The following is a 27046-nucleotide window of genomic DNA, read 5'->3' as shown; positions in this document are numbered from 1 at the left end:
GGCAGGAGCATACCTTCAATGACTGGTTTTCAAAATCTAAGTGTGCATAATCACAGTTGACATTTACTTCTGAACAGATCTGACCTCTCAAAAACTCTCTCCCTCATTTATGCCTAAAATGGAGAGTTAAGAACATGAGTTTAAAACTAGTATTACAATCAAGGAACTTTCTTATTTTGTAGAAAGAGAAACATACCCAGAGTTACAAAGGGACTACTACTGATTTTCCAGCAAGACAGTATTGATGCCAGAATAAGAAGTTAATCTCTGTACTCTTTAAACATTTGCCTACTTCCTTTATTTCTTGGTCTTTAACTATTTACCTTAATCCTACTCTACACTATTTGCCTTGATACACAGAAAATATTTCTACACTCAGCAGAAAATTATTCTCTTTTCAACAACTTATTTCTTAATTAGCCTGGGTTTGCTTTAGTTGGACTAGGATTCCCACCATTAGTTAGTCTTTTGGGGTGAGAGAGGAAAATGACAAAATTAAAAAATTGTCCGACAGTTAGGATAGATATTAAATTTGGAAAAAAGTGAAAAAAACACTCCTCTTTTGTGTTTGCAGGAGATGCATTTAGAAGACACCACCAGATTCTGTCCAAAGGAAGAAAGAGAAAGTGAACAAACATCTTTCAGCGATCAAAACCCCAGGCAAGACCAGAAAGGGGGCTTTCGCAGCTCCTTCCGCAAGCTCTTTAAAAAGAAGTGAGTAGCCCTTAGACAAGACAGCATTTGTAACTCATTTCCCTTTGGGCTAAGTCTTGAGGTTTTAACAGTAATAAGTACCAAGTAGCTGGTTTCACACAACTGCTTCAAGCTCAGTGCCTGCACCCAGTAGCCATGATTCCTGCCAGGTGAAGATGTTTCTTATTGTAACATCCTAGAGTAAAAGCAAATTCAGCTCAGTCCTTTGCCTCTTCTATCTTTTTGCCCTACTTCCTTGTTCCCAAAGTCATGTGTCCTGAGAGGAATGAGCAGAGGAGTTCCCCTGGGAAATGAGCTGGTAACAATCAAATTCCTTTGAGACTGGGAGGAGTGGGATCCACTGTTGGAGTTGGGAGTAATGGGTGTTCCGTCAGAATCTCCCCACATGTGGAAAGTTTTCTAAGGCATCTCAGCACTTCTGTCTATAGGGGTCTGTTGTTATCCTGGATGTTGGTACATGTTTAGTGGGACTTCTGCTAGAGTCTTGCCTAGGAGAAATGATTGAATGGATTTGGCTTGGGCCCTAGTTAAAAAAAAAAAAAAATCACTTTAATGGAGTTTCCATACTTTTAGGAGGCAAAAACAAGACATTTCCCTTCTGCGGTCCTTCTAAAATTCTAAGCCCTTGTTATGAATGAAATCATGCCCGAGGCATTTTGGCCAGCATTTACCAGCATTGTCTTACAGACTGGGAGACAGTGGCCTAACACCAGCGTGAAATGTGAGGAACAGAGAACTGGGCAGCATTTGACCATAGAGGGATTCTCCAGTCTAGCCATTGCCGGTCTGAGGGACTGCTGTCTCTATCTGCCCTGGTCCTCAGGCCTTCTCTCCCTTAGTCAGATTTTCCTTGCTACTTAGTTTTTTTTTTGGTAGAAAATGGTCTTGCAGTTTTAAACAGTAAGTCTTCATATTTTAGTGGATGGAAAAGTTAAAGACATTATTGCCGCCTTTGGAGAGCTGCTGCTGAGAAAGCACAGGGAAATCACTTTTTCCTTGAGGATAGAGATTCCTGACTGATTTATATAATGATCTTGATGGAAGAATTAGGGGCAGGCCTGGAGCAAGGACTTTTTTGATGGTTTGTCTAATTCTTCTCCCATGGGGAGGGTAGCACTGAGATTAGTGGGTCTCTAATTGTTGGTCCTTGCCTCCTATTACTGGAAATGGGGAAAGAGGAAGGGACAGCAATATAACTGTAATTAGACATAGCCCTACACTACAAAGTCCCCTTTCAGTTTTGCCAAGGTATTCCTATGCATGCAGGCATGACTATTGCTAGATCTCCTTTATTTAGGGTGAGGAGTTAAGAATTGTAACCCTCTTTCTAGGATCAGAGACTTAGATCTTTCCTGGCCCAATGCTTACTTCTGTAAAATTTGGCAGGGGTGGAGAGCCCCGACAGCAGACAGCTCTCTAGACTGATCTTGGGATGTAGGTTCCTAAATCCTTCTAAAGACTCTAAATTCTTAAAGGCACTGCTCGAGCCTTTTTTTTTTTTTTTAATCACAGTATTCCCCAAAAAACAGCCATATTTTGCCCACCGCCATTTATAATGACTGGATACTGTCAGAAAGCAATGAGCCATGGATCCACCAGTTTTGTTTTGTGTATACAAATTCCCACTTTTCAGAGAGATGTAAGAAAATGCTCTGCTGGTTACTTAAGGTAGAGGGAGTGGACTTGGGTAGAACTGTGTCCAGGGGGCAGAACTAATGACAATGGGTAAGAGGAAGAACTTTCTAAAAATACAGCTGCCTGGAACTGGAGCTGGCTGCCTCATAAGGGAGTGGGTTCTCTTTAGTAGAAGCTAGATGCCCCTGGTCAGGGATGCTATGGCAGGGATTCCTGCACCGGGTGAGAGATTGCTCAGCATAATCACCTGAGTCTTTTCTAGTGCTGAGATTTGCTTTATCTGTAGTTCTACTTTGTTGTAGATCAATCTGAGTAATCACATCTTTTTAACATCCGAAACAAGAAATTAATGTGGTCTTGGGGCCTGTAATTTTAAAGACTCACCAGAGTTTATCTTTCTATAGCCCTGCACAATGCTTGGTACAATGCTCAAGACTTATGTGGACTCTCCAAATTAAATTAATGTTGGTTAATTGCTTCCAGTCCTCTTGCAGCTTTTTGGGATCCTTCTTAGAGAGTCAAGTGGATCCCCTTAGTCCTCTTATCTTTTTTCATAGATCATTCCCTTGTGCATCAATCACATGTATTTAAAATCTGAAGTGTGATGTGGATGGCCACACAGATGGCTATTCCCACTGACAAACTTTCCTGGCTTTTTATACCTGGTGTAAGACTGTGAGCACCATCAAGTGATGCTTGCTTATCACCTTGTGTCCAGGGTGCCGTGGTGGGCGCCTTGAGGACTTGGCATGGGATCAAGAAGCAGCTCGAATAACTTTTCTTGAGCATTTTCCTCCAAAAACCATGGAAAGTTTGCTTCATTATGCTAAGGTAAAGAAGGGCAGGGAGGCCCCAGCATAGCACAGAAAGGTCAGTGGCTCTTCACTTAAGTGAGAACATACTGTTCTTTTCATTAATTAAGTATTCTTTCTTATAGGTATGTACTTTGTGAGACACTTGTATAGGAATCGTGAATGACATAGTCCTAGCTATTATGTAGCAACTTTATGTATGTTATGGGGGACTCCAAAGTCAGGAATGTGGGCAGGTACAGGGAGGAACCAGAAAGAGACATTCAGCTCATTTACCTCCCATGTCGTTGGGAGGTCAGGCTGGCAGCAAGCCCTGTGACTTTAAGAAGTGGTTAATCCTTGGTACTGAAACCATGCCAGAGCCTGGCCTCGGAGGTCCAAAATGGACCAGTGCCTGTGTCACATCTGGGGCTCACTGCCTGCCTACCCCACAGCCCTCTGGAGGCTCATTCCTGTCTACACTGACACACTTTTTGTATCCATAGGGGCTTGTTTGGCTGGTGGCCCCACACACCCAGAATGCTGCTTCGGGATGAAGCTAGGCATGGAGCCAGATGCAACAGAAAACCTGAGAAAGGGTTCTCTTCCCTCTGAGGCTGGGAGGGCCGAATGCTCATACCCACAAGGATTCAAAAGGGAGAGTCAAGTTGACATAAAAAAAAAAAATCCTGAAAAATACCCAAGATGTTTGGGGTGATGACACTCTGATTGTTTTGATCTCAGACACATTTGTCCTGGGTAGATACCAGGTCAAATGTCTCTGAAAGCTGCTGCCTAGAATCGATCAGAATAAAGACATATCTTAAAGTTTGAAAATGTTAAGTGACTTTAAAAAATTTTAATGAGAATTTTTAGAACCCAGGAATAGACCTAATGTGGTAGGCTGATGCTGGACTGAATCCTTCTATCCCCCTGTCTTTGAGCGGAATGGAAGGCAAACTATTCCATTCTAGAAGGATCTAGATGGAGGCTGTCAAAGACTTAAATGTAAAGTATTCTGAAGTCTAAGGCAAATGCTACTTCATCTTTATATATAAATCTTACACTTAGGTTAATTAATATTCTTGGTCGGGGGTATGTGGCATAGGGGAAGAGGATTTTGTAAGACAGTTTAGGGGTAGGGAATGTAAATGCTCTCCCTTTTTATCCTCAAATTTGGGGGGACTCCACGATAAAGAATATGGCTTCCAAATGATTAATTCTACTTCCTCACCCATTCTCTTCCTCTAGCCCTTTATAACTTACATACCTCAGAATGTCTCCTTCCCTCCACCAATCATATCAAGATCTATTTTCTTAATCACACACACAGAGTACTTCTGCAGGGTCCCATAAAATTGAATGTCAGTGAATCCTCTTCTTTTGGTGTCTTATCAGCTGTTTTTGCATATGTCAAGCCTTGCCTGTGGAACGGAGCAAGTAATAGAAAGCAGGACTGCTTAAGAATCAATTGATAATTTTACCCTCACCTTCTTCTTTACATCCTAAAGTGTATCTCAAAACCTTTCCCCATTCTTACTTACTTTGGGATTCTTTCTCATTTCCCATTTCATTTCCCTATGTAACTTTATGATTGAAGGAGATGGTTGAAGGGATAACATTTTAGATTACTCAAACCTGATTACAAATGTAGGTCAGAGGGTTCTGTGGCACTGGATTCCACTCCTCCTCCCTTCCCCAGCTCCAAACAGACTTTCAAGTTTATTTGTAGCAAATCTATACTTGTATGACCGGCCCAACTTGTTATTTTCTTCGTCTCTGTCAATCCAGTAGAAGGAAAGTTAGTAACAGGTCTGTTCTCTTTCCATCATATACTTGGATGGCTATGTGTCAGAATACACTGGCAGCATGGTACTCTTACCCAGTAAATGTTTGCCTGCCTGTCCCTTTAGCATCTGCTCAGATCTGCCCTGCAGTTAGCCACAATGTCCCCAGGAGCTCAAAAGCCATTTCTATTTTATAGAGAAAGCGAATAAAAGCAAATACTCTGGCTCTTTCGCCTAGATTCTGTGAGTGATTTCCTAGTAACTTAGGTATACGTTACTTCAGAGCCTAACAGCCACACCTTTGGAAGAGTCCAAGTGTCAAAGTGGCCATATACCATGTAAGCATATAAAGAGGTCAGTTAAAAATTACCTTTTGAAGGATGAAAATGAGCTTTTAGTCATGGCTGTAGTGGATACTGGAATTTGAAAAGGATTAGCAAGATAGCCATTAGTTAATTAATAGTTAATATCAAACATAGAGAAATTCACACACCTGGAGACACAGAAGTTTGTTTATGAGAAGAGCAGTTAAAAAAGAAAAAAACTAAGCTGAGTTTATGGACTTTGAAAACTAGACAGGGCGATTTTGGCATTTGTTTCAGAAATGGGAACGCAACTGGTGAAGATTTCTGTGGTCCTTGGGGCTGGTGGTGACATCAAAGCTTTCCCATTTCCAGGTAAACACTAAACAGTTGCATGTTGGAACCATCAAAGTATAACATGTGTCTTGGAGAGATCAGATGTAGCTTAGAGGGGAAAGAAATGTGAGGTGAAGATTGTAAGTTCGGACTGATGACTCTTTTGATGAGAAACTGCCATGTGGGGGAACAATTCAGAAGAAACACCAGCCACATTCAAATCTTGCTTCCTACTTCCACCCGCCCCCTAGATGGGTGTTCCTAGTCTTCTGGATAAGAGACGATATGGAGAAAGAATGAAACGGTCAAAAATATATGTCCTTAACATTTTGGGCACAACAGTACCTATCAGGGACGATTTGAATTGGAGGTAGATGAGAGTTCTGAGATTTGGGGAAAGGCCTGGAGTTCAGGGTGGGTGTGTGGGGGCTGTTTCAAGGGAGAATTCCAAGGGGCTTATGGAGAGGAAGAGGGACTTTCACCCACTCAGACCTCATCTTACCTGATGAGTACCCAGATATACTGGGCTTGAGAGAGAGAACAGTTTTTTCTTCTATGCGCTAGAACGTAGTAGAAAAGTGCTCCTTATGGACCCGAAGTAGAAAGTAGGCTGGACGGCTATGGCTTCATCTGTGATACCAAATATCAGGGTGAAAAGTAAAAAAAAAAAAAAAAAAAAAAAATCCGGTCAGTCATCAGGTTTCCAGACATTAGCACTTTAGTCTTTGTGTAGATCCAACTTCTTTCCTTGCATAATGTAAAGGAATGTTTGAATTCTCCCCCAATTAATTCTGTAAATGACAGAGTCATAATTAACTTATTTAATAACCACAGTGAGGACTCAGCATACCAATGACAGTGAAAGAACTTAGCCTTCTCTTGCGGATGGCGGAAGTGTGCCCGACTCTGCCTCCGCTTACAGAGAACATGCTCAGTTGTATAGGAGCTTTGGACAAAGAACTTCATGTCTAACATCGCTTTCATACATCTTGCATGAGGTCTTTTGATATTGGTTCTTAGTCACGGGGCTAGTTTTACCCATTCTAGCTCAGAGTTTAAGCTAGTCAAAGGGCCCCAGCCTAGTGCATCAGAGGTTATTTCCAGAAAGCCTCCTCCCTCCAGGGACTTCTGACATGAACAGACTGGAGAAGGTGCAGAGCTGGAATGGATTACCGTACCGGCTTAACCAAGATAAAGGAAGAATGCGCCCTGGACTGGGGACTGAATTGGACTGATTTGAGTTATTGACTATTGATTGGGCTTGGTCTCCTTTGTGGTGGTTGAGATTATAGAATTTCCTCAATTCGATTATTGTACTGATTTCTGCATTCTACAAAATGTAGCATATCTGTGTGGTTGGCTTCAATAAATCTTTCATTTAAAAATGAAAACAAGCAAAAGTAAGAGTTTGTAATGTAATGCCCAAATTCAGTAAAGGCCCTTGGTAACCTTGGTTGAGAACAATGAATTCCATCCATTTTAATTTAAAGAGCATTGGTAATTTGTGAAGTAGTTATTTGGTTGAATCAAAAATAGGATATCTTGAATTTTCTGAGCTTGTATTCATTCCCTTTTTATAGTGTAATTACACAATATCTTACACTGACATACACAGTTATTACAATTGTCCCCATAAAGCATTAGAAAGATATTCTTTTTATGTTTACTGCAAATCTTAGTTACACATGTTCTGAATCTTGAAATTCAGGGGATGTAAAAATTATTCCAGATCTAGGAGGTAACTGTTTTACAAATGCAAAACGATTTGGATAAAATATTTGAAAACAATTAAAACCAAATCAACCTGTACTTTATCTGTGTGCTGAGATTTTAGGTCCAGTGGATCAGAATACAGGGAAAAAAGTAATGAGAATCCCTCAATGGATCCTTCACCCACCAAACAAGATTTCTTCAGAAACCGACTTGCTCTTGCAAATGACCTTGACCAAGGAACAGCTGTGTAAAACATATTTAAAGTTGTATTGTCAAGTGGTAAGATGAGGATAAAAAGCTTGTATATATCTGTGTAGGAATATATATACATATATATATATATTGATGTATAAATCCCTGAGGAAAACTAATATAAACACTTAAATATGAAACTAGATCAATATACAAACAAGACATTGAAGAGATGAAGATTAGTTTATGGTTGAGAGAGCTGGCTTTTTGATCCTCAGCATTGGAGAAAAGGAAAATGGAAGACTTCTCACAATATTAACAGAAAAACACAAATTTGGAGGAAAATAAACATTTGTAAGAACATAAACTTCCACCTTGAAGTCATTTTCCCAGTATAACATTGAGCATGTTCATATTTAACATGGATATTAATTTTTGCTTCCAAGTCATTTAGCTTATAATTCATCCCAGTGTTCTTAGACTAATATACACTATGTTAGGGGCCAGTTCTGTCTTGCCGTATGTCTTCTAAAACCTCCAAGGCAATACCTAAAGTCCCTTTAAGGCAAAGAATCAATTAAAAGAATTGTATTTTACATGTTGCAAATCTTGAGTTGTGGAGAATTTGTGCTTAAACCATGATACAGAAGGTTCAAAGCTTAAAACTACATTGATCTCCAAACAGACAGAGAATCTCAAGAGCAGTATTTCTTTTGTTCTATGGTTATGAAAACCAGTACAGGGAACAGTGATTTCTTTAGAAACCGGGAGGCCAAAGAAACATTTTTCCTTATGTGGGTTGGGCTGCAGGTAACAGTCCAGAGTCTACATGTTTTACTGAGGACTCAGGATTCAGAGATCCGCTAGTGATCCTGAGTGTCACAGACACTCATGACCAGATAGACTGGGGGAAAAAGCACCGATTTAGCCACATCCTCTTAAAAGACTTTCTTCAGTCTAGAAAGAAGGTGGCTACAACATTAGTGCTTTAGTAGTTCAGCCGTAATGGTTGCTACAAACACCAGGTTGGAATGAAAATGTAGGACTGGCAGTACCTTATTCTGTTTTCTAGAAGTAAGTTGTAAAGAAACAATGTTCTTATAGTGCAGACAGAAGAATCATTGCAATGAGGCTTGCCTGACGATGGGGTAATAAAATGTGCTCTATTTCTACATGGATATGTCCAAGATGGTTGACATCCTTGACATATCACAAACATCAGAATCATAACAAAAAAATTAGGTTTAAACAATTTGTCTCTATCCCTTGGCAGTTATTTATAATAAATTTGGGGCATTTGGTTACTGTTCCTTCAAAATCTTGGCACCCAAACTAATTATTCCAGAGACCTTTCCTCTAATAATGCAGTGTTTGATAAAATAGAGGAAGTTTCACTTCTAAGTGTTACAGGTTTTCTTCTACTTATCTGATGACTACTTAAGAACTCATCCATCAGCATTTTGGACAATAGGTAGTCAGAAACACTTAAAAGATTGCCGCCAAGTTTTTGAAGTTTTCAATATTTAAGTCAAGCTTTTCATTTTCCTGAAATTAATGAACTCCTTCGAAATTAGATTTCTTTTTATTAAATGGCCAAAGAAGTTTTGGGGGCATTGCTTGATGGAGACCTGTATTTTAAGGGAAAAAATAGAAATTGATGTGTGACACTAGACCTAAGTTTTAATCATTATAAGAACCTAAGGATGTGATTTAGGCAATACTGAAAATATTGTTTTGGGAAACTATCAGACATTCAAAGTACTCAAGATTTTTGTACTTAAACCAAATAACCTGTTTCTCAAAATTTATTGTTTTTGAAAAGCTTAGTGTATAATCTTTGATAATCATCTAAATTTGTGTCTTATCTATAGAGATTCTTATTCCTTCTTCTTGCCTCATTCCCTTCAGAGATAGCAGCATTAAATGCTCTTAATTCTCAGCAGGAAAACTGAATGTGTTGTGTTTCTCATATGTATAAACCTATTCATCTAAAGATAGATAGTGGGGTCTATGGTAAAAGGCTGTGGCTGGGTACCATCTCTGTTTCTATCTATATGGGTTGTTTCTATTTAGCACTAGAATGCATCCCCTCTTCCATTATCACATATTACTTTTCAACTGGGGCAACTTCTTCAGCATACAAACATTCTCTTCTTTCTTTCTTTTTTTTTTTTTTTTTAAGCAAAAGAAATCTTGACTGTTCTGGCTATGCCTCAGTTCTGTGCTTTCTTTTATAGTAACACTTGACAGAGGAAACTGCTCCAGTTCCTCTTCTCCCATTCTTTGTTAAACTCACTAGGTCTATACTACTCTACTGGACTACTTGTCAAGATCATCCTTGACTTTCGCCTTGCCAAACAAATGATCCATTCTCACTCATCTTACTCTTCCTATCAAATATCATTTGACATGCTGACCACTTCCTCCTTCTGAAGTAATTTCTTTACTAGACCCCAAGGACACAACATACTCTTGGTTTTCATCTTCCTTCATTGGCAGTTCCTTCTTAGTCTATTGGCTGGTTCCTCCTTTCTTCTCCTTCTCTTAATGTTAGAGTGTCCGAGGGATCTCCTTTGCTTAGATCTTTTCTTTTTTCAGTCTATTGGCTTTAAAATATGATCTTTATGACAGTGATTCACAATTTTATATCTTAAGCTCACAAGTCTCTCCTGAACTCCAGACTTACATCTCCAGCTGCCTTCTCGGGCTGTCTGATATAGTTATTGAACTTAACATGTCTATGCATTTTCCCCACCTTAATAGTAACTTTGTCCTTCCAAGCCCCAAAACCTTGAAGTTACATTTGACAGTTCTGACACCCCACATCTAGTCTATAAGCAAATTGGCTGTCTTCCAAACATATCCACCTTGACCTTTTCTCGCCACCTCAACTGCTGTCACACTGGCCACGCGGCCTTCTATTGGGCTAGGCTCTTTATTCTCACTCTTAACCCATAATTCTTCTCAACATGGCAGCCAGAGTGACCCTGTTAAAATGTAAATCAGATCATGTGACTCCTATGGGTTCTGTTTCTCTCAGACCGAAGCCAAAGCCATTACAAGTGATCTGGAACCCATTAAACCTCTGATGGCATCTCCTTTTCTACCCATATTCATTCCTCCAGTAGCCTTGCTATTTTTCAGATATACAAGTATGCTCTGCCTTTGGGTTTTTGAATTAGCTGTTCTCTGTGACTTGACCTATTCTTTTCCCTGATCCTTGCATGTCTCATTCCTTTACCTCATTCAAGTCTTTAAATCATCTGTCACCTTCTCCATGAGTCTGACTCTGACCATCACATTTAAATTTCACCTCCCCTGTCCGGGAAATTCTTAGGCACCTTGTCCTTGTTCATAGCATTTACAATATTCTAATGTATACTATACCTATTTATTATTACCTGTTGTATATATCTCATTACATTATTAATCCCATGATGATATGGATTTTTGTCTGTTTTGTTCATTGTTATAGTCCTAACATCAGAACTGTACCTAGGACAATAAATACTTGTTGAAAGTTGAATAGTCAGATGGGCCCTTATCAAATGCTTATAACTAAGGTAATTCAAAACCAATTTAAGTGACTATAATAAACATTAAAAGAAGCTATAAAGAAAGTATGGGGACTTCAGGATGAACCATCAACCTCTTAAAAGACATCTAATAGCAGGCGAATTTTGAAAACATATCCCTCATAATTTTAGTTACCACTTATTAAGTAACTACTCTGTAAAAGGCATTGGGCTTTACACATATTACAGCAGGTCCTAGACTGATGTTTTGTTCAATGTTGTTTCATTATACATCGTTTCACTTAAAGTTGCAGAACCTATTGATGATACTTAGTGAGGACGTACTGTACCTTTAAATCTCACAAGTCCCAAATAGTATATTTATTAACCTTATGTATTGATGAGGAACAGAGACTCATTATTTGAATAAATTCTCCAAAGTCACACATCTAGTAAATAATAGAAACAGAATGTGAACACAGATATGTGTCATTTCAAAGTACCTGCTTGCTGTACTCCTGTAAGGTGATGATTCTTTTCTTGATAAGTCATGAAGGTAGAGAAACTAGCTTCTAAAAATGGGCTAGAGTTTTTTTCTTGCCTCTAATGACAATCAAAAGTCTTAAAATGTTAGAATGGGCATAAACTGCTTTTTTTGGAATTGTACTCTTATCAAAACTTTCCTTGCTTCTCGAAGTCATGTGCACCTGTCTGCGAAGAGGCAGGCTCAGTTGTGGGCTGTACCCCGGAGACTTAAAGCACCCTGAATCTGTGATGAGCTAATATGATTAAAATAAGTAGAAAAGCACCTGGCTAAAATTCAAAGGAAGTGATGTTTCAAGAGCAAATTCAGAATCAGTACTAATGTTATTTTCCTATAGCTATTCAATTGATTACCTAGAATATACTCAATAATACATACTTGGATTTCACAGTGGCCTACAAATGGAATTTATACAAATTGATTTCATGTCTTTAAACTAGGGGGAAAAAAAAACCACCAATAAATTTTAGTTTTTCCTGAAAGCAGTCCTCTGAGTATCAGGAATTGAAGTTGAGTCAGTGGTCTCAATCACTAATGGCCACATGTTGGCTAAATCATCTAACTGCTGCAGGCCTCACTTGCCTAAATTTTTAAATTTTTTTTTTTTTAGTTGAGGCAACCCTTGTTTGACCTCACAGATTGTGAGGACCTTGTCAGCTTAAAATCCCTTATTTTTTTATTTTTTATGCCTCTAGCACCTGGTCTTCCTAGGTGGGCTCCCATTCAAATACTAACCAGGCCCGACCCTGCTTAACTTCCGAGATCAGAAGGAATCGGGCTTGTTCAGGGTCGCATGGTCGTAGACTCTAAATTTTTAAATAAAGTATCAGCTAAGGATTCATCAATTTTTACATTCTATAGTTCACCATGAATAACCTCACATTTGCATAATTCTTTACAGTGTGCAAACCATAAACTACTTTTTCATGCCAAGCCTAGAAAGAACTGCTAAATATCAGCCTGCTATGTTCCAGCAGGTCTCAGCAAAACTTGCCTGTGAAGGAACTATGATATCATACAACTTCTTTTATGGAATATAGATACCTCAGCTCTCTGAAACTTTATCAGGTGAAATGCAAGGTCACTAAAGTACTAATTTTCATCCCAAGGGCCTCCCACTCATTACAATGATAAGGTTTGATATAGAAGGAAATACTGAACTTCTTTTATAATATTGTGATACAGGAATAAATGCCTCCAAAACAAGACCATGAAAAAGAACAAATTTTCTATATGGAAAGTATGAGCTAAAATGAAAGTCACTAATGACAAAAATATTGCCCTCTAAAATAAATACATGCAAAAATAATACACTTGCAGGCTATGTAAGGCATTTTTCTTTATTATTTTTCAGTTTATCTTAGTAATGCCAGAAAAATAACAGCCATTATTTTCACTTTAAATGCAAACCAAATACTGCTGCACATAGAATACAAAGATTATCTACGAACATAGTTAGGTACAAAGGCCATATTAGATGTATAGACCACACTTTGTTTTTACATCAAAGTAAGACTGACAGAGCAATTTTTTGACAATTATTTTAGCAAATATCGTGCTACTAAACAAAGGCAAATACACATATATATACACACACAACATGTTTCAACTAAAGTTTTACATGTCACTTTGACAAAGGCTTCTTCTCTGATGGGTTTCACCAGATATTTGCACCCCAAAGACCCCTGCCCTGATCCCGCCCCCAAATGCTGACTTGAAGAAAAAAATTAGAGATGTTTTAATAAAAGGCACATTTGGCAGCTACTGAAAGTGGCATGCATCTGGCACAGGTGCGCTTTCCCTAAAGCCACACATGTGACTTCCATCTGTTATGCATCTTTGAGTGGTAGTCCAATGTGATCCACCTTTAGCTAACTTGCTTTATAATTTTGCAGCAGTTGGCTACTTAATGCACTATTTTCATTAAAGGCAAAAGGGAAATTTACTCACAGTTGACAGAAAATGCACTTTACGGTGTCAAAAATGGAAAATAAGGCATGAAATTTACAAAACAAGTTACAAGTGCTTTTGTTGTTTAGATTTATCATATAGACTTCATGCTTTTCTTAACTAGAGCTTAAAATATTTTATTGGCTCACGTATAAGGGATTATGAAATGATTTTCAAAGTTAGTAATGAGATGTTTCAAAAGAAAAATACTGAATAAACTAAGTCATCACTTTCCCTTATAATTTTACTGCATAATTCTTTCAGCCAAACTGGTTTTAACCTTGCGATGTTCATTTTACTGGTAAAGATTAATGTGCAATACAACACGACCTGCACTTGTATAACAAACAATATAGGTTAAAAGAATAAGTGACCTACCCATAGCAGCAGAATACCAAGAAATAAATGGTTAAATCTTGTTTCTTTCTAAACCTGGAGGAAAAAAAAAAGGTCTTTCTCAATATGTACAACACTAATAAATTGGGACACTCTTCTCTCCACATCCATTATTGGTTTGCTGAGCCACTTAAAACTGAATTTAAGCGGTCATTAAAAGAAACTATTAAATACATGACTAAAGTAAGCTAAACTTGAAGAGCATGATGATAGATACCAACTCATTTTAGGCTTGGGTAATTTTTGATTTATGAAAAAACCCATTAAGGAAGACTTTAGAACCATAATACAGTTCCAACTGAAATAGTACATTTACTAGACTGTTCTCTTGATTGTAATATAATTAACATGGCGTGCTCTTTGCTAAATTTGGATTCAGTAAAACATTCTTGAGTTGGGAGCCTAGTAACCTATTAACCACATAATTTGATACCCAACAACCTTTAATTAAGGAAACTTTTCATGTTTGTATATTTCTTGATAATTTGTACTCTTAAAATACATTGGAGAATTTGGAAGAGTAAATAACTTGTTCTTCAATAAATTTAGAAACATGTTTATCTGTTCCTGCTTTTAAGTGCTTAGAACAAAAGACTCCCATTCTATTATATTAGTTTTCAACTCACTTAAGTAAATTCAACCTAGAAATATTTTGTGTGATCCAAAGATAATAAAACATCTAGGAACATTTGTTTCTAAAAGAAATGTTCCATATTTTGGAATCTGGTTTAGAAAAAGTCATGCTGCATTGACTATGTTGTCCCAGATTCAAAAGCAGAATTTTGTGGTGATGCATTTATCTTCTCAGCCACTTCTTGTCCCTGATTAAGTATATTTTACACACTACAAAGGATAAATTTGTCAGCTAGTTAATGTTACACATGTGAAGGCAAGGATAGTTTTTTTCACCTCCATTTAAGGGCACCCAATTGGAATTTTTCTAATTAGTTACCACTTCATAAAGTATTTTTACCCAGATGTCACACTTCAAAATAAAAATATCCTCTATCCACAATGCATACCAAGCTGATGCACAGTGAAGTGGTCTCCTAGAACCACCAGGGTAGAAGAATGGTTCCCTTTGTGGAGAAATATGATTAGAATGCCAAATCTTGAGTTTTTCCTTTTTATACGATCAGGCAGGTTGAAAACCCTTATTGAAGGCGAACACACTGGCCAGAGAGATATTGAATGGGCTCCAATGTGACTTTTCTCAGGTTCTCATTTGGAGTGGGAATGGGGTTATTAAAAAGAGAAGTGATCAGTAAGACATTTAAAGGGAAATCCTAGGGACAATGAAGCTGGTCTAATAAAAAGGCATGGGAGATTCTGGAATGTGTATTATGATTACTTATAGCAGCACTAGTAAGTAGGCTTAGATTAATACTTATTGAATGAATGGTCTTATGAACACTTTGCATACAAGGGTGGATTTGAAATTAATTTTTTTGGGAGACTTTTAAAAGGAGACATTTTACAAAGAGAAAAATGGCTATCATAATAGGTAGGAATAGTACAGATATTAAAGATTCAACTCTAACAAATAAATAAGGTTATGATAGGATGGACTGCTTAATGATGATGCAATCAACATTCTGGTCTTAAAGGACTATACATTGTACTATTTAATGTACATTTAATGCTCTAATAAATGTTACAGGAAATTAATAAAGTATTAGGTTACCATGATGTAGCACTTCTAATGTTTCTAATGACATGGTTAACAGAAATGTTGAAATGTTGCTTCATTATTGGGAGGACACATGCACATATTGATGAACTGATGACTCCCTAAAGATGGAATACTGCACAATTCAGACATTATAGTGGAGATTAATAAAATATTTTGTCTTCAACAAGTTGCATGCATTTCAGTCACAGTATTTGTTAGACTCAGAAGGTCAGTACATAGGCTTAATGAATAATCCATATGATATTAATGATGTAGGTAGATGTTCTATTACGAATAGTTTTGATAGAGCAAAGACCTCAAGCAAGGTAGAATGTTTAATATAAACTTTAACAAGCTGTGTACATGTTGCCTAGGAAATTAAAAACTTTCAAAGTTCTGCTTAAAAGATACCCATCCTAATCTAACCGAATATTTTCCTACATGCCAAACTGCAACTTTAGGTCATTCTTTAAGATGAATACATACATCCAGAACTAGAAACCAAGGCGTACCACAATACGTGCTGTTATGCTTAGTGTTTGTGTATGTGTGTGTTTCAACTGAAAGAAATAAGAATCAACCATTTTCTCCATATAATAATTTAATATATGCCAGCCAAACAAAGTATTTGTATCTTTATTCAATTAAATTAAAACAGACCTGCCAGATTTATTATATAACATTCACTATATACACATGATTTAGGCAATGCAAGGTAATTCTAGATATGCTGATTACTCAACTATTAGTAAAACATGAACGGTGTCAGTGATGGCCAGCAAGTGCTAAGTGCTCCTTTTCACACTGGGTGACTACATTTCCATAGTATTGTTAGAGAGACAGCTACGAGCCATGACATGGATTACCAGTAAACTTTTATGGGGGGAGGGAGGCAAATGACAATCTAGCATAGATTAACAGTCTCCTAAATGTAAATCATATACTTGACATTTTTTAAAAAGTTCTTCTGTCATCTTAATGACACAAAAATTCTCATTTGAAGGCAACACCACTACATTTTGTTTGTATAAGGAGGGTGGGTGGGGGGAATGCTCTTAAAATTGGTATAATTATTCTTTAAAAAAAAAAGTACCTCTTTGGTGAAGCCTCGGTACCCATTCATTTCATTCAATTCACTGTAATAATCTGTAAACAGGACTGTAGTACAGTGCTGGGCCTTGGTTCCAACAAGGTCAGGTACCACAGCCTTTCCTCACAGTCCTTTGAATGATTTTCAAGAAAATATTCTAAAGTCGGTTAAGTAAAAGCAAAGGAAAACAAAGGAGGACATGAGATCCCTGTTTGAGATTTTTTAAAAAGTGCATAATATTTTGAATTACAAAAACTGTCATCATGTGGGCCTGCTGGACACTAGACTGTGTTTTCCATCCCTTTAATGATAAAGATCACTTCACAAAAACAGGACTCCAGCTCATTGGCTGGAAAATGTCCCTTTAATTGAGTTTCAGGTGCAATCAGTTGTCCAATTCCTCTAGATTAGTCTTTTCGTATGCTAAATGAATATCATTTTCATTTTATCATTACATCTAGGTTAAAATTCATTGTCTTATACTGCATTTTGAAGTAGAGTCGTTAGTGTTTGGAGTTCTCATTTTAACTCCTCAGTGCTGGCACATTCAGTGCATCCATTGCCAGCAATGGATTTGGGGACAGGAAAATGTACATCCTGGTACAGAGGATCTCAGGAAGAATGGGCATTCTCCAACAGTGGTGGTCCATCTCTGTGCATGGATGGGTGTGTGTGCTCCCTTTTGTAAGTTTTTGGAGGGAGTTTAGGAATATGTTGAGAAGTGCTTTGTCGTGGAGGAACAGGTGGCCCAGCAATGGAATGAAGGTCCACTTCTTGTGTCAACGGTGGTGATGGCAGATGCCTTCTCGTGCCATGAGGAGAAGGTGTTTGAGGAGGAGGTGGCGTGAAGGGGGAAGGGCTGTTTGGGAAGAAGGCATTGCCATGATCACTTTTTTTGCCCAAAGGGGGAGGTTGGAGATGTAGTGGTGAGCTTGAGAAAACATCAGGTGTCCTCACAGGTTCTCGTGGTGGTAACAAGGGAGGGCTTTCAGGAGCGTCTGATACAGAAGTCCGGTCTGATATTGAGTATCGTGGTGAATAAGCTTTTGATGTGGGTTGCCTAGGAGGAATTGCTGGGGGGCTGTCCAAATGCTTAGACATAATCTAAGACAAATGAAAAAAATAAAACACATTTATTAATAATTTAATTTATGTAGTACCATGACTATATTAAGAATTAAGTTGGGATTTTCAAACGTGCCTTTGGAAGAACCGTAGGTGTGGATCTGATAGTTTTGCCATGTTTTAAATGGGAGGTTATGCCGATTCATTAAAAAGAAATTTTTTTTCCTCAATGTTAAATTTTTACTTTATTTACTTTTCTCAAAATTTTGTTGTTTGCTACTGTTTATCTATCACTTAATCTAAGATCGTTTCTGATTTAACATCAGTTACCTGTTAATTTTACAATATTAAACTTACTATATTAACATTTCAGGATGTTCTGCAAAGAGTGTCTTGATTTGTCCAGGTGCTCTGCCCTCTGGACACTTTGAGACCCACTGAATCGAATTAAGAGCTGGCAAAGAAAGAAGTTTAAATAGGTGGAAAACAGCTATTATGTGCATTTAAGATTTCTTCCAACTCAGAATTCATGGCATCCCATTTAAAAGCATGTCAGATTCACGATTAAGGGCTCAGATAGGTAATGTTTAGCATGTATAATGTACAATTTCACTTAAAGTGTGCTTTCATATAAGGCTTCAGGCCTCTTTTCCTTCTCTCTTTCTCTATGCATGTTTTTTGAAGAACTGCTTGAGACTGTATTACTCTTATTTTACAGGTTACTTGTTTTTTCCTTGACAGTACCTATGATTTAGATTTATAAGGGTTTTGAAAATATACAAAAAAACTAACTTCAGAAGAAAACAAACTTCACTGTACGGTAAATCCATATTTAATCCTGTTTAAACTCCATTAAGCCTAAATTCTCTGAAGTGTTAACCTAATCTAGTAAGAACTAAACTAGACGCAGCAATTGAGTATAATGTAACTGTAATGATTCCAGTTTCCAGATAACAAGATTTTCTACTTTACCTTAGATGGCGACGATTCCGCTGGGGCAGATTCTGGTCGTCTTCGTGGAGGAACAGGAGGGGGGACAGGCACTTCATCAGTGCCCTTGGTTAAACTTATAGATGATACTGAAGCAGATCCTGTAGGATGTTAAATTTTTAAAAAAGTTCACAGGAATTTTATTTCATCTATTAGTCCTGAAAGGCTTAGCTGGAAACTGCTTACATTTATTAAACCAATACCCAATATTATTTCCTTTATTAAAGCAAACTGCTATAAAAGCATGCAGAAATTTTTAGCAGAATTTTCAGAAAGAAGCTGCCTAACATATACTGTTATTTTGCTTCTTGAATAAAATAATATCCCCACTGTTAATTATAATTGAAAATTTTAATTTGGGTCTGATTCTCAGATTTCTGGGAGAGACAGCAAATTATTAAAACCTTTGTTTGGAATGGTAACTTTTGTTAAGCTTTTGTGATGGGCTTTTTTTTTTCTCTGCCCTTATTAGTATAGAATTCTCCTGTCGTTACTGGATAGTCCTTGGGATTAGTTTTGATCTTAACCACTCTCCCAATGTTTCTCCCAGCAATTATCTCCAAGGATGCCAGGGAGAGAATCTAATGTCTGTGGGAAAGGCCTCTCATTTTGCTTAGATATAGGATCTCTTTACTGGGTAAGTAAAATCAGGTTCATCATATTCTAATCCAAAAATTTTAATTGTAATAGAACTATTCAAGATGTCTAAAGAAGCCCTGATAATAACAGAAATTATGCTAGAATCTAATAAACCTGATTTAAGAATAAGTTGATGAACTGGCACAAAAAGGTAAGTAATGCTTCTAACTGGAACCTATCTTACAGACATTTATGATGATGAGGGCATAATATAGGCATGTAAATAATTACACTTTAAAAGACATTATTTACATAAGTTGTTAGCTAGTTTATGAGTACTATAAAACATTTATGAAAAATACTTAAGTAATCATTCAAAATCATACTTGGCAGATTCTTTTTTTCCTTTAAGCATTGACAGTTTTTATTTTGTCAATTAAATGTTATAGCAATATAGAACTTAAAAGAGTACTTGTGTACTGATATTATTCAAATGAACAACATTTGATCACCTACCTTTTTTCTTAAGAGACTATGTAAGTTAATTTAGCTTATAACTAATATTTTCTGTTGTACACATTTTTAAATCGTTTGTATAAAGAACAGCAAAAAACATTAACCTTATTAGTTTAAAGCTGATGGAATAATTTGGTGAATTGTTTACTTTAAAATTAAAAGCAAATGTCTACAGTGGAACTTCATTTTGCTTAATGGTGATGAATATTTAGGCCATATAATTTAAGTAGTTGCAATTATAAGATAGTTCTAGAGTCAAATAAGTTATTTGCCTATAATCTGCGCTGTTGCCAGTGTATTTTCTGGTTTAGACACTGCACGTAGCTGCCAGCATTCCCATATGCGCATGCATGCTCTTGCTTTTTTTTTTTAAGTTGAGCAGTAAAACATATTTAGAACTCTATAGTTGGAAAAGAGAAATGGTTAAATGTGGAAGCCACCCATACAATAATGATCTTTTAAAAGAGAAAAAAAGTTTTACAAAAAGCATGAAAAGTATATAAGTTTAAGCAAATCATTTATGATCAAAAGATAGCACAAGTGAAGGCCTCACTTCTAAGATGCTGCAAGCAAGGTACCAATGCTGTCAGGCCCAAGAAGAGTTTTAGCAGGAAAGGTTACACTTGGTTTAATTTTTAAAGCCAAAGCGAGAATTATGAGTCTTAAACCAAATATACTAACTTGGGCCATGGGACAGTGTAAGTTGGGTAAAGACGGTATCGCTGCCTGTGAAAGGAAACAAGAAAAAGTAGATTTTTTTCTTTCAATGATATATTCAACTCATTTGTAAAAATTTATGATAAAAATGTTATTTTTGTCATTCTAGTTTAAAGAATGGTACACAGTCTTTAGTAAAAGCTCATTACTACTTATTTTGAGAAAAATAAAGAACTGAGTTAATATATTGGGAATTCTGAATATTCCTTTTAGATTCACTATTTGATGTCATAATAATTAAATGAAAAGCATTCATGATAAACTAAAATATCCTATATTAGTAGAAGACTTAAAAAATGTATAAACCCAATTTGAGCAAAGAATGCAGCTGGACATAAATATGTCATGTGGTAAAGATATTTTGAAAACTCAAATTTGTGAAATAAGTAGAAAATAATATATAAATTGAAAAATAAAAGGGAATTTCTAACTAATATTATTGTTGTATACCTTTGAAAATATTCTTGACGCATATATTCTCTTCATAAAATAACTACAGCTTTGGATATTAACAAACAAGCTTGAAAATGATGTACCTATTTTCCTTCTATATTCTTGACATTGCTTTTTTTAAAAAAAATCAATAAACATTTGGTGCTTTGACCCATTTTATATAGGCAACTCACTGATAAATTTAGAATGTCTAATTTCAGCAATGTTAATTCTTTTAAGAAAAAGAAATGAAAATCATAAAAGCCAAAGCCTGAAGAGCATTAAAGGAGAAAAACTAAGACAAAAGGCTAATGTATACGGGTTTTAGGCAAATAGAATTGTTTATGTTACACTACCTCATATTACTCATAGATAACATCCAAGAGACTAAAATAATTCCTATAACACTAGACTAAGCTAATTTTTAAAAATTCAGGCCTCTCTCTCATTTTTGCATAATAGACAGTCACTCAAATAATTTAGACCATTGTTTTTTCCAGCTTCTTTGTTCGGAACAAGGATAATTTTTATGTTCCAGGTTCAGCTGGCAATACTATTAATTTGATGCTTATACAGATACAAGTGGTCTTATTTCCTAGATAGTGCCAATTTCAAATAATTTGTACTGATATTTATTTAGAGGTCATAGTTACTAGAGTTGCATCTAGCTAATTCTAATAAGTTATCTCTCAGACAATTAAAATTTACTTTTATACCTTGATAATAAATGAAACTGTTGCTCTGTTAATGATTCTCTTCACTACTTGGTAGGCACCTATGACATAACGGAGGTGAAGAGAGTATCCAGCTCTAGTGTTTACCTACTTCTGTATTTTCCACTTGGAAAGGAAATAAATATGCCTCCTGGAGATAAGCCTCATGAACATGGTAGTACACTTAGTACAATATAGGAATAAAATCAATGCACAAAGCTCATGACAGCTACAAACTGAAGGCTTTTAGAAAGAATAATTATACTTATGCACACACACTTGTGCACACAAGGCAGACCTGGCTTTGATCATATTTATAATCAGCACGGGCTCAGAATCATGCATTTGGTAAATTTGGGGCACTTTTCTGATTTGTCACCTTAAACTAAGTACTTGGTCTCACAGCTGGGAAAATGCTATAAAAATCCCTTTCAGAATTATACATGCTGTAATCAAAAAAAAATATACTGGAAATGCCTGTCAGCTAGATACTGAACAAATTTATTGATAATGACTTAGGGGTGAAATCTAATTAATTAAAAAGGTAGTATTCATTTATAAAGTACAAATCCCAAACAATAGATAAATGGTCTTCAATCTTGGCCGTGCTTTAGAATCCCCTGGGAAGCTTTTAAAAAATACTGATGCTCAGGTGCCAATGCCAGTCTAATTCAAGCATGGGCTAGGAATATAGATTTTTTTTCTTATAGCTTCTCAGGGTATTGTAATACATAGTTAGAGTTGAAACCACTGTTGAAGATACTCTCCAATTTATAAATGAGTCATTCCTGAAACAGGAACAAGCATTTCCCTATAGAAAAAATTTATATAAATCATAGATAACTTCTTCAATTCACAAAAGCCTATTAAATGCAAATGTATTTGAGATTTGAAACTAATAATTTACAACAATCCTCTATGAAGAAAATCCTTGCATTCCAGCTTAAAATGCTTGAAATAAATACTTCCTTTCTTGGCAAAGCCTCCCCTATAAGGGGTGGAGCTAAAGCTCATTTGCAGCACACAGACCAGGTCAGACATCTGGCTCCCTGTTATGGCCAGGCAGTCTTCAAACAGGGAGATACCAAGAGCACTCGATTCTCCTCTCCTTGCTATCGCAGCAGAAATGAACAGTGAGTTCGGTGGTCTTTCCCCTTTTCTTATCACTGTCACCATCACCTCAGAGGTAGACCTGCCCAGGGCAAGGTGCAGAGCCGGAAGCAGCACTAACTAGGGAGCCAATTTCCTTTCCTGTCTTCACCACAAAGCATTCCATGACTATTCTTGCCCATTCTGTTATCTTTGTGTAAATTTCTTACAGTATTTATGTCTTCACCACTCATTTAGCATTTGCTAAATAAGCACTTACACATCTCTGGCAAAGCTTACAATCTTACTGAGAGGTGAAAAATATATTACAAAGAGAATCACAGCGTTTAATAAAGGTTAAACATTTAACTATGACTTTTCTTTGTACTATGTTTTTCATCCCTCAGTAAGATTGTAAGCTTTACCAGAGAAGATGTTTAATTGCTTGGCAAGGAGTGAAATATACAACAGATACTAGCTGAATAAATTAATTACTGGCTTTATATTTTTTTATTTTTATTTTTTAAAAGTTATTGGGTTTAAAGTAAATTGTTTTTGGGAAAAAACTATAAGAAGCAAAGAAGTACTATTACAACCAATCAAACATTTTAGTCAAACTTTGCCTTTTGAAAAACATAAGCAGTGGAACTTCCTACAACTTTGTACTGAGTGGAATATGTTCAAATGACATAAAAATGTTGGCACAGCAGCTCTTACCTGCCAGGCCCTAGAAAAATAAGGAAATAGGTATTCGCTCTGGTGGCAGCACAGTGGGTAGCAAGTTGGGCATTCCGGTCACTTCCCCTCCCTGCCCTCCTACTCCCCACCCACAATACTAGCAGATCTGTTAAGCAGGATTAGGGTCGACAGCAGATGAAGACCTTTAATACACATAGGCTGCTGATAAGTTTTAAGTAAAGGACTAACTAAACATATAGATTTATATTATGCTGGTTTATTTGATTTCAAAACGTTATTTTCAATTTTTACTAAGAGCAAAGAGAATAGTAATAGAGGTTTTCTTTATCACAAAGAAAGAGAAATTGAGAAAACCCTCAAGGCTAAGATTATAAAGCCTAACTCCTGGAACAATCGTTTCTCCACTTGTCCAGTTATTTAACTTAATATTGTTCCAGTGCCATATATGACAAAGCTCTAATCCAGAGCACTGCATTCCAAAATGATTCCTTCTTCCCTTTTGGACTAATCATTTACATATTTAGTACTAATAGCCAACATAATGTGCTTATGTCCTGTTTTTTTCACTTCTTCCACTTTTAGTTACTTCTTAGAGAAGTAAAATTCACAATTGATGGCTTTTATGTGATTTGAATAATTTATTTATATGGGAATCTTTATAATATGGATCTTAGTCATCTGCTCTAGAGGAAAAAACCCTGCAAAGAGTTAAATGGATCAGAATAAATAATGATTTTCAAGTCAGGTATTGCAAAAAGTACTGGTTTTATTTTACTACTTAATTTAGGAGGTTGGTGAGTTTGGGGCAATTAATGGAATTTTTTTTTTTAAGCTGGTGTTTATTTGAACTTATCAAAAATATCTGATAGTGTACTATGTGCATAATATAACTCCATTACTTTCAGTAGCAGAGATGCAGTAGTTATTAAAACAACTACACTTTAGGTGGTATAAAGACAAGACAAACTGCTGGGTAACTACAAATATATAACACAGGAATAAATAAATAGGATTCTGGACAAAATCTCAAAACAATCTACCTCCAAATAACAATTTTAAATAGAATTTGTTAAGAAGTTAGTCTGAGTTGAAAGAAACCTTAGAAATCTAGTTTGATCCCCAGAAGGCTTAGAAAAGTATTTTACATAAAATCAGAATGCTCACTAGCAGACTGGAATGACAAACCAGGATTCCTGACTCTTAGGTCAGTACTTCTCAACCTCTTCCCCGATAATAATGTCATGCTGCCTCTGAAAACTGATTCTGTTGTCAAATACTAGGGAAGAATTTGATCTGTACATTGTGCTAAGACAGCCAATGGAGAGAGCATGTGGAAGTGGTTGTGAGAGGGTTAAAGGTGATTAGATTCAAGTTTTGATTTAATAATGAATGAAAAAAGGTACTTTGTTCTTAGTAGAGCTTTAAAGCTCTATATGAAATTGATTAGAACGATGTATATATAAAAGGTAACCTCTTCAAAGGGCTAGAGCTGAGCTATAGTTTGGTAGCCACTAGCCACATATGGTTATTACACATCTGAATGTGGCTAGTCCACATTAAGTGCTATGTAAAATGTATACTGGATTTTGAAGATTTAGAACAAAATGAGAATGTACTATATCTCGTTAATAAATTTTTATATTGATTTCATGTTGAAATAACAATGTTTTACAGATACTGGGCTAAATAAAACATTAAAATTAATTTCACCTAATTTTTTTTAATGTGACTAGAGAATATTCAAAGTTATACATGTGGCTTACATTAAATTTTATTGGATAGTAGTGATCTAGAAATAAGAAAGGAATGAGCAATAGTATGCAGTCTGTGAGATTTGTATGGCTGGGCTTGAAAGCATAGATAGGGTATTAGCAGGCTTTATACATACCATCTGCTGGATGGTATAGACTGAGAAAAGTTAAACAGGCGTTTGAATTGGATAAACTGCAAAACTGTCAACTATAGAGTTTGGTGGGAAGGAAATGATGTACTGAGTAGTATTCAAATATAACAATTTTGGAGGCAGCATTTAAAGCACTGGAATGACATTACTTGCAGATTTTAGGAGTTATCTTTGTTTCCTCTGGATATGAGGAATGCATTTTAAATTCATCAATTAAAAATAAACACTCAAATGAAGTTTTAAATTACCAATTTCATCACATGCCTTTCAATAAAGTATAATATAAAGAGAGCTGTTCAAATCATTAAAATTTTTTAAGTTGTTAGAGTTTGTTTTACACTTTTATAATATCTTTTGAAATAGTATTTCCCTACAAATTTACAAAAAATAAAACTATATTCTTTTTGATGTCTAGCATACAATATTAACAACTACTTTAAGGCACTTAAAATTTTAGCACTTACTTGAGTGAAGAGGGCTCGAATGATCAGAATCAAATACGCTGCAAACATCTGTGGTACTAGAAGCACCAGAAGCAGGAGGAGGTGTTAACGGTGTTCTTGGAGAATTTGGTGCAGATGCTGTACTTTCTGTCTCACTTTCAGGGATCCGACTGTAACTAATTTTCCTTGGCTCCTGCTGCAGAGGTGTGGGATGTCTCATGGTACCTGGTCTTGGGTTTGATGGACGAACACCAGGAGATTTTAAGGGATAGCTATATTTTTTTGGCTGTAGACACATCAAAAGAAACACAATACTTACAATACCATAATAGAAAGGAACGTTTATCTATTTTTATGCCTTGTAAAATTCAACTAATATCTAGGAAAACCATAAACCACTAATAAAGAAGTTACATGATGGTTCGAATTAAAGCGTTCAAGTTAAAGCCTTTAACGCCCCATTTCCATAAAGTCTTAGCTATCTAAATTATTAGGGAATGAATTTCTTTAAATAATTGTCTTAGTCCTATAAATAGCAGAGTATTTGTTATTTTAATATTTTTCGAATGGAAAATATTTTTTAAGATATGTTGTATATTTCTCTGGCTTTTTAAACAGACTTGGTTGAAGAACTAATTTAACCTTGCTGGAAAAGTCGGCATCATTATTAAGAATTATGATACCTTATTATGCTATAATACAATAATCCTATCAGGATCATCGGAGCTATTTACAAATGCATTAAATTGCCTGGGTTTTCATCTCTATGTTTATGTTAGTTTTACGGAATTTTCTTACAGAGTGATCATTTCTCAGTGATATCAGCATGACTCAATGGGACAAACCATAGAACTATTTCCAATTTGTGTTTTTCAATCCACTTTTTAAAAAACTGTTCTAGGCCTTGAGAAATATTCTTGTGAGATAACTGCATAAGCTTTAATTCCAAGACATTATGAGATTTATCTTGGTTACTTAGAAGCCATTTTTGTTAACTTCTTGATTCCTGACTGTCTTAAAAATAAGACAGATTATACTTAGTTCAGTGAGGTCATGATACTGTATGTAACTTTGGCCAGGCATTGACAAGTAATAAAAAACAATGGAAACTTCATTTTCCCAAAAAAAGTATCTTTAGCCAAACCTGTTATTTTATGGCTAATGATTCATGGTTAAAAGCTCTCAAAAATCATTACTTTAAAAAAGACATAAGTACATATATTTATTATAACTAGTATAAATTTATCAAATTTCCTGCCCTTA

General features: G+C 36.1%; 2 protein-coding genes and 1 pseudogene across 5 annotated transcripts in view; 1 reads left to right on the top strand and 2 right to left on the bottom strand.

The window, feature by feature from the left end:
• The window catches only part of ARHGEF33 (Rho guanine nucleotide exchange factor 33), a 58735-nt gene extending 49927 nt beyond the window's left edge, over nucleotides 1-8808 (top strand). The window contains 2 exon segments of the mRNA XM_039887365.1: nucleotides 575-714; nucleotides 7400-8808. Coding sequence (XP_039743299.1) covers nucleotides 575-714; nucleotides 7400-7529 — 270 coding nt within the window. The 3' untranslated portion in view covers nucleotides 7530-8808.
• A 3407-nt stretch (nucleotides 8809-12215) lies between these two features.
• Nucleotides 12216-12334, bottom strand: LOC120622562 (uncharacterized; annotated as a pseudogene).
• Nucleotides 12335-12855: 521 nt separating this feature from the next.
• The window catches only part of SOS1 (SOS Ras/Rac guanine nucleotide exchange factor 1), a 125829-nt gene continuing 111638 nt past the window's right edge, over nucleotides 12856-27046 (bottom strand). For 3 of the 4 annotated variants that reach the window (XM_039887360.1, XM_039887364.1, XM_039887363.1), the window contains exons 20-23: nucleotides 25805-26069; nucleotides 20469-20513; nucleotides 18675-18793; nucleotides 12856-17741 (exon numbers count right to left, since the gene is read on the bottom strand). In XM_039887360.1, coding sequence (XP_039743294.1) covers nucleotides 17250-17741; nucleotides 18675-18793; nucleotides 20469-20513; nucleotides 25805-26069 — 921 coding nt within the window. In that variant the 3' untranslated portion in view covers nucleotides 12856-17249. The remainder of the gene's footprint in view (nucleotides 17742-18674; nucleotides 18794-20468; nucleotides 20514-25804; nucleotides 26070-27046) is intronic. The other variant, XM_039887362.1, reaches the window with a different exon arrangement.

The sequence above is a fragment of the Pteropus medius genome, unplaced genomic scaffold (genome assembly GCF_902729225.1).
Source record: "Pteropus medius unplaced genomic scaffold, Ma_sr-lr_union100, whole genome shotgun sequence".
Classification (NCBI taxonomy): Eukaryota; Metazoa; Chordata; class Mammalia; order Chiroptera; family Pteropodidae; genus Pteropus; species Pteropus medius.
Note: the sequence above shows the minus strand (reverse complement) of the source record. Positions and strands in the feature narration are given on the sequence as shown.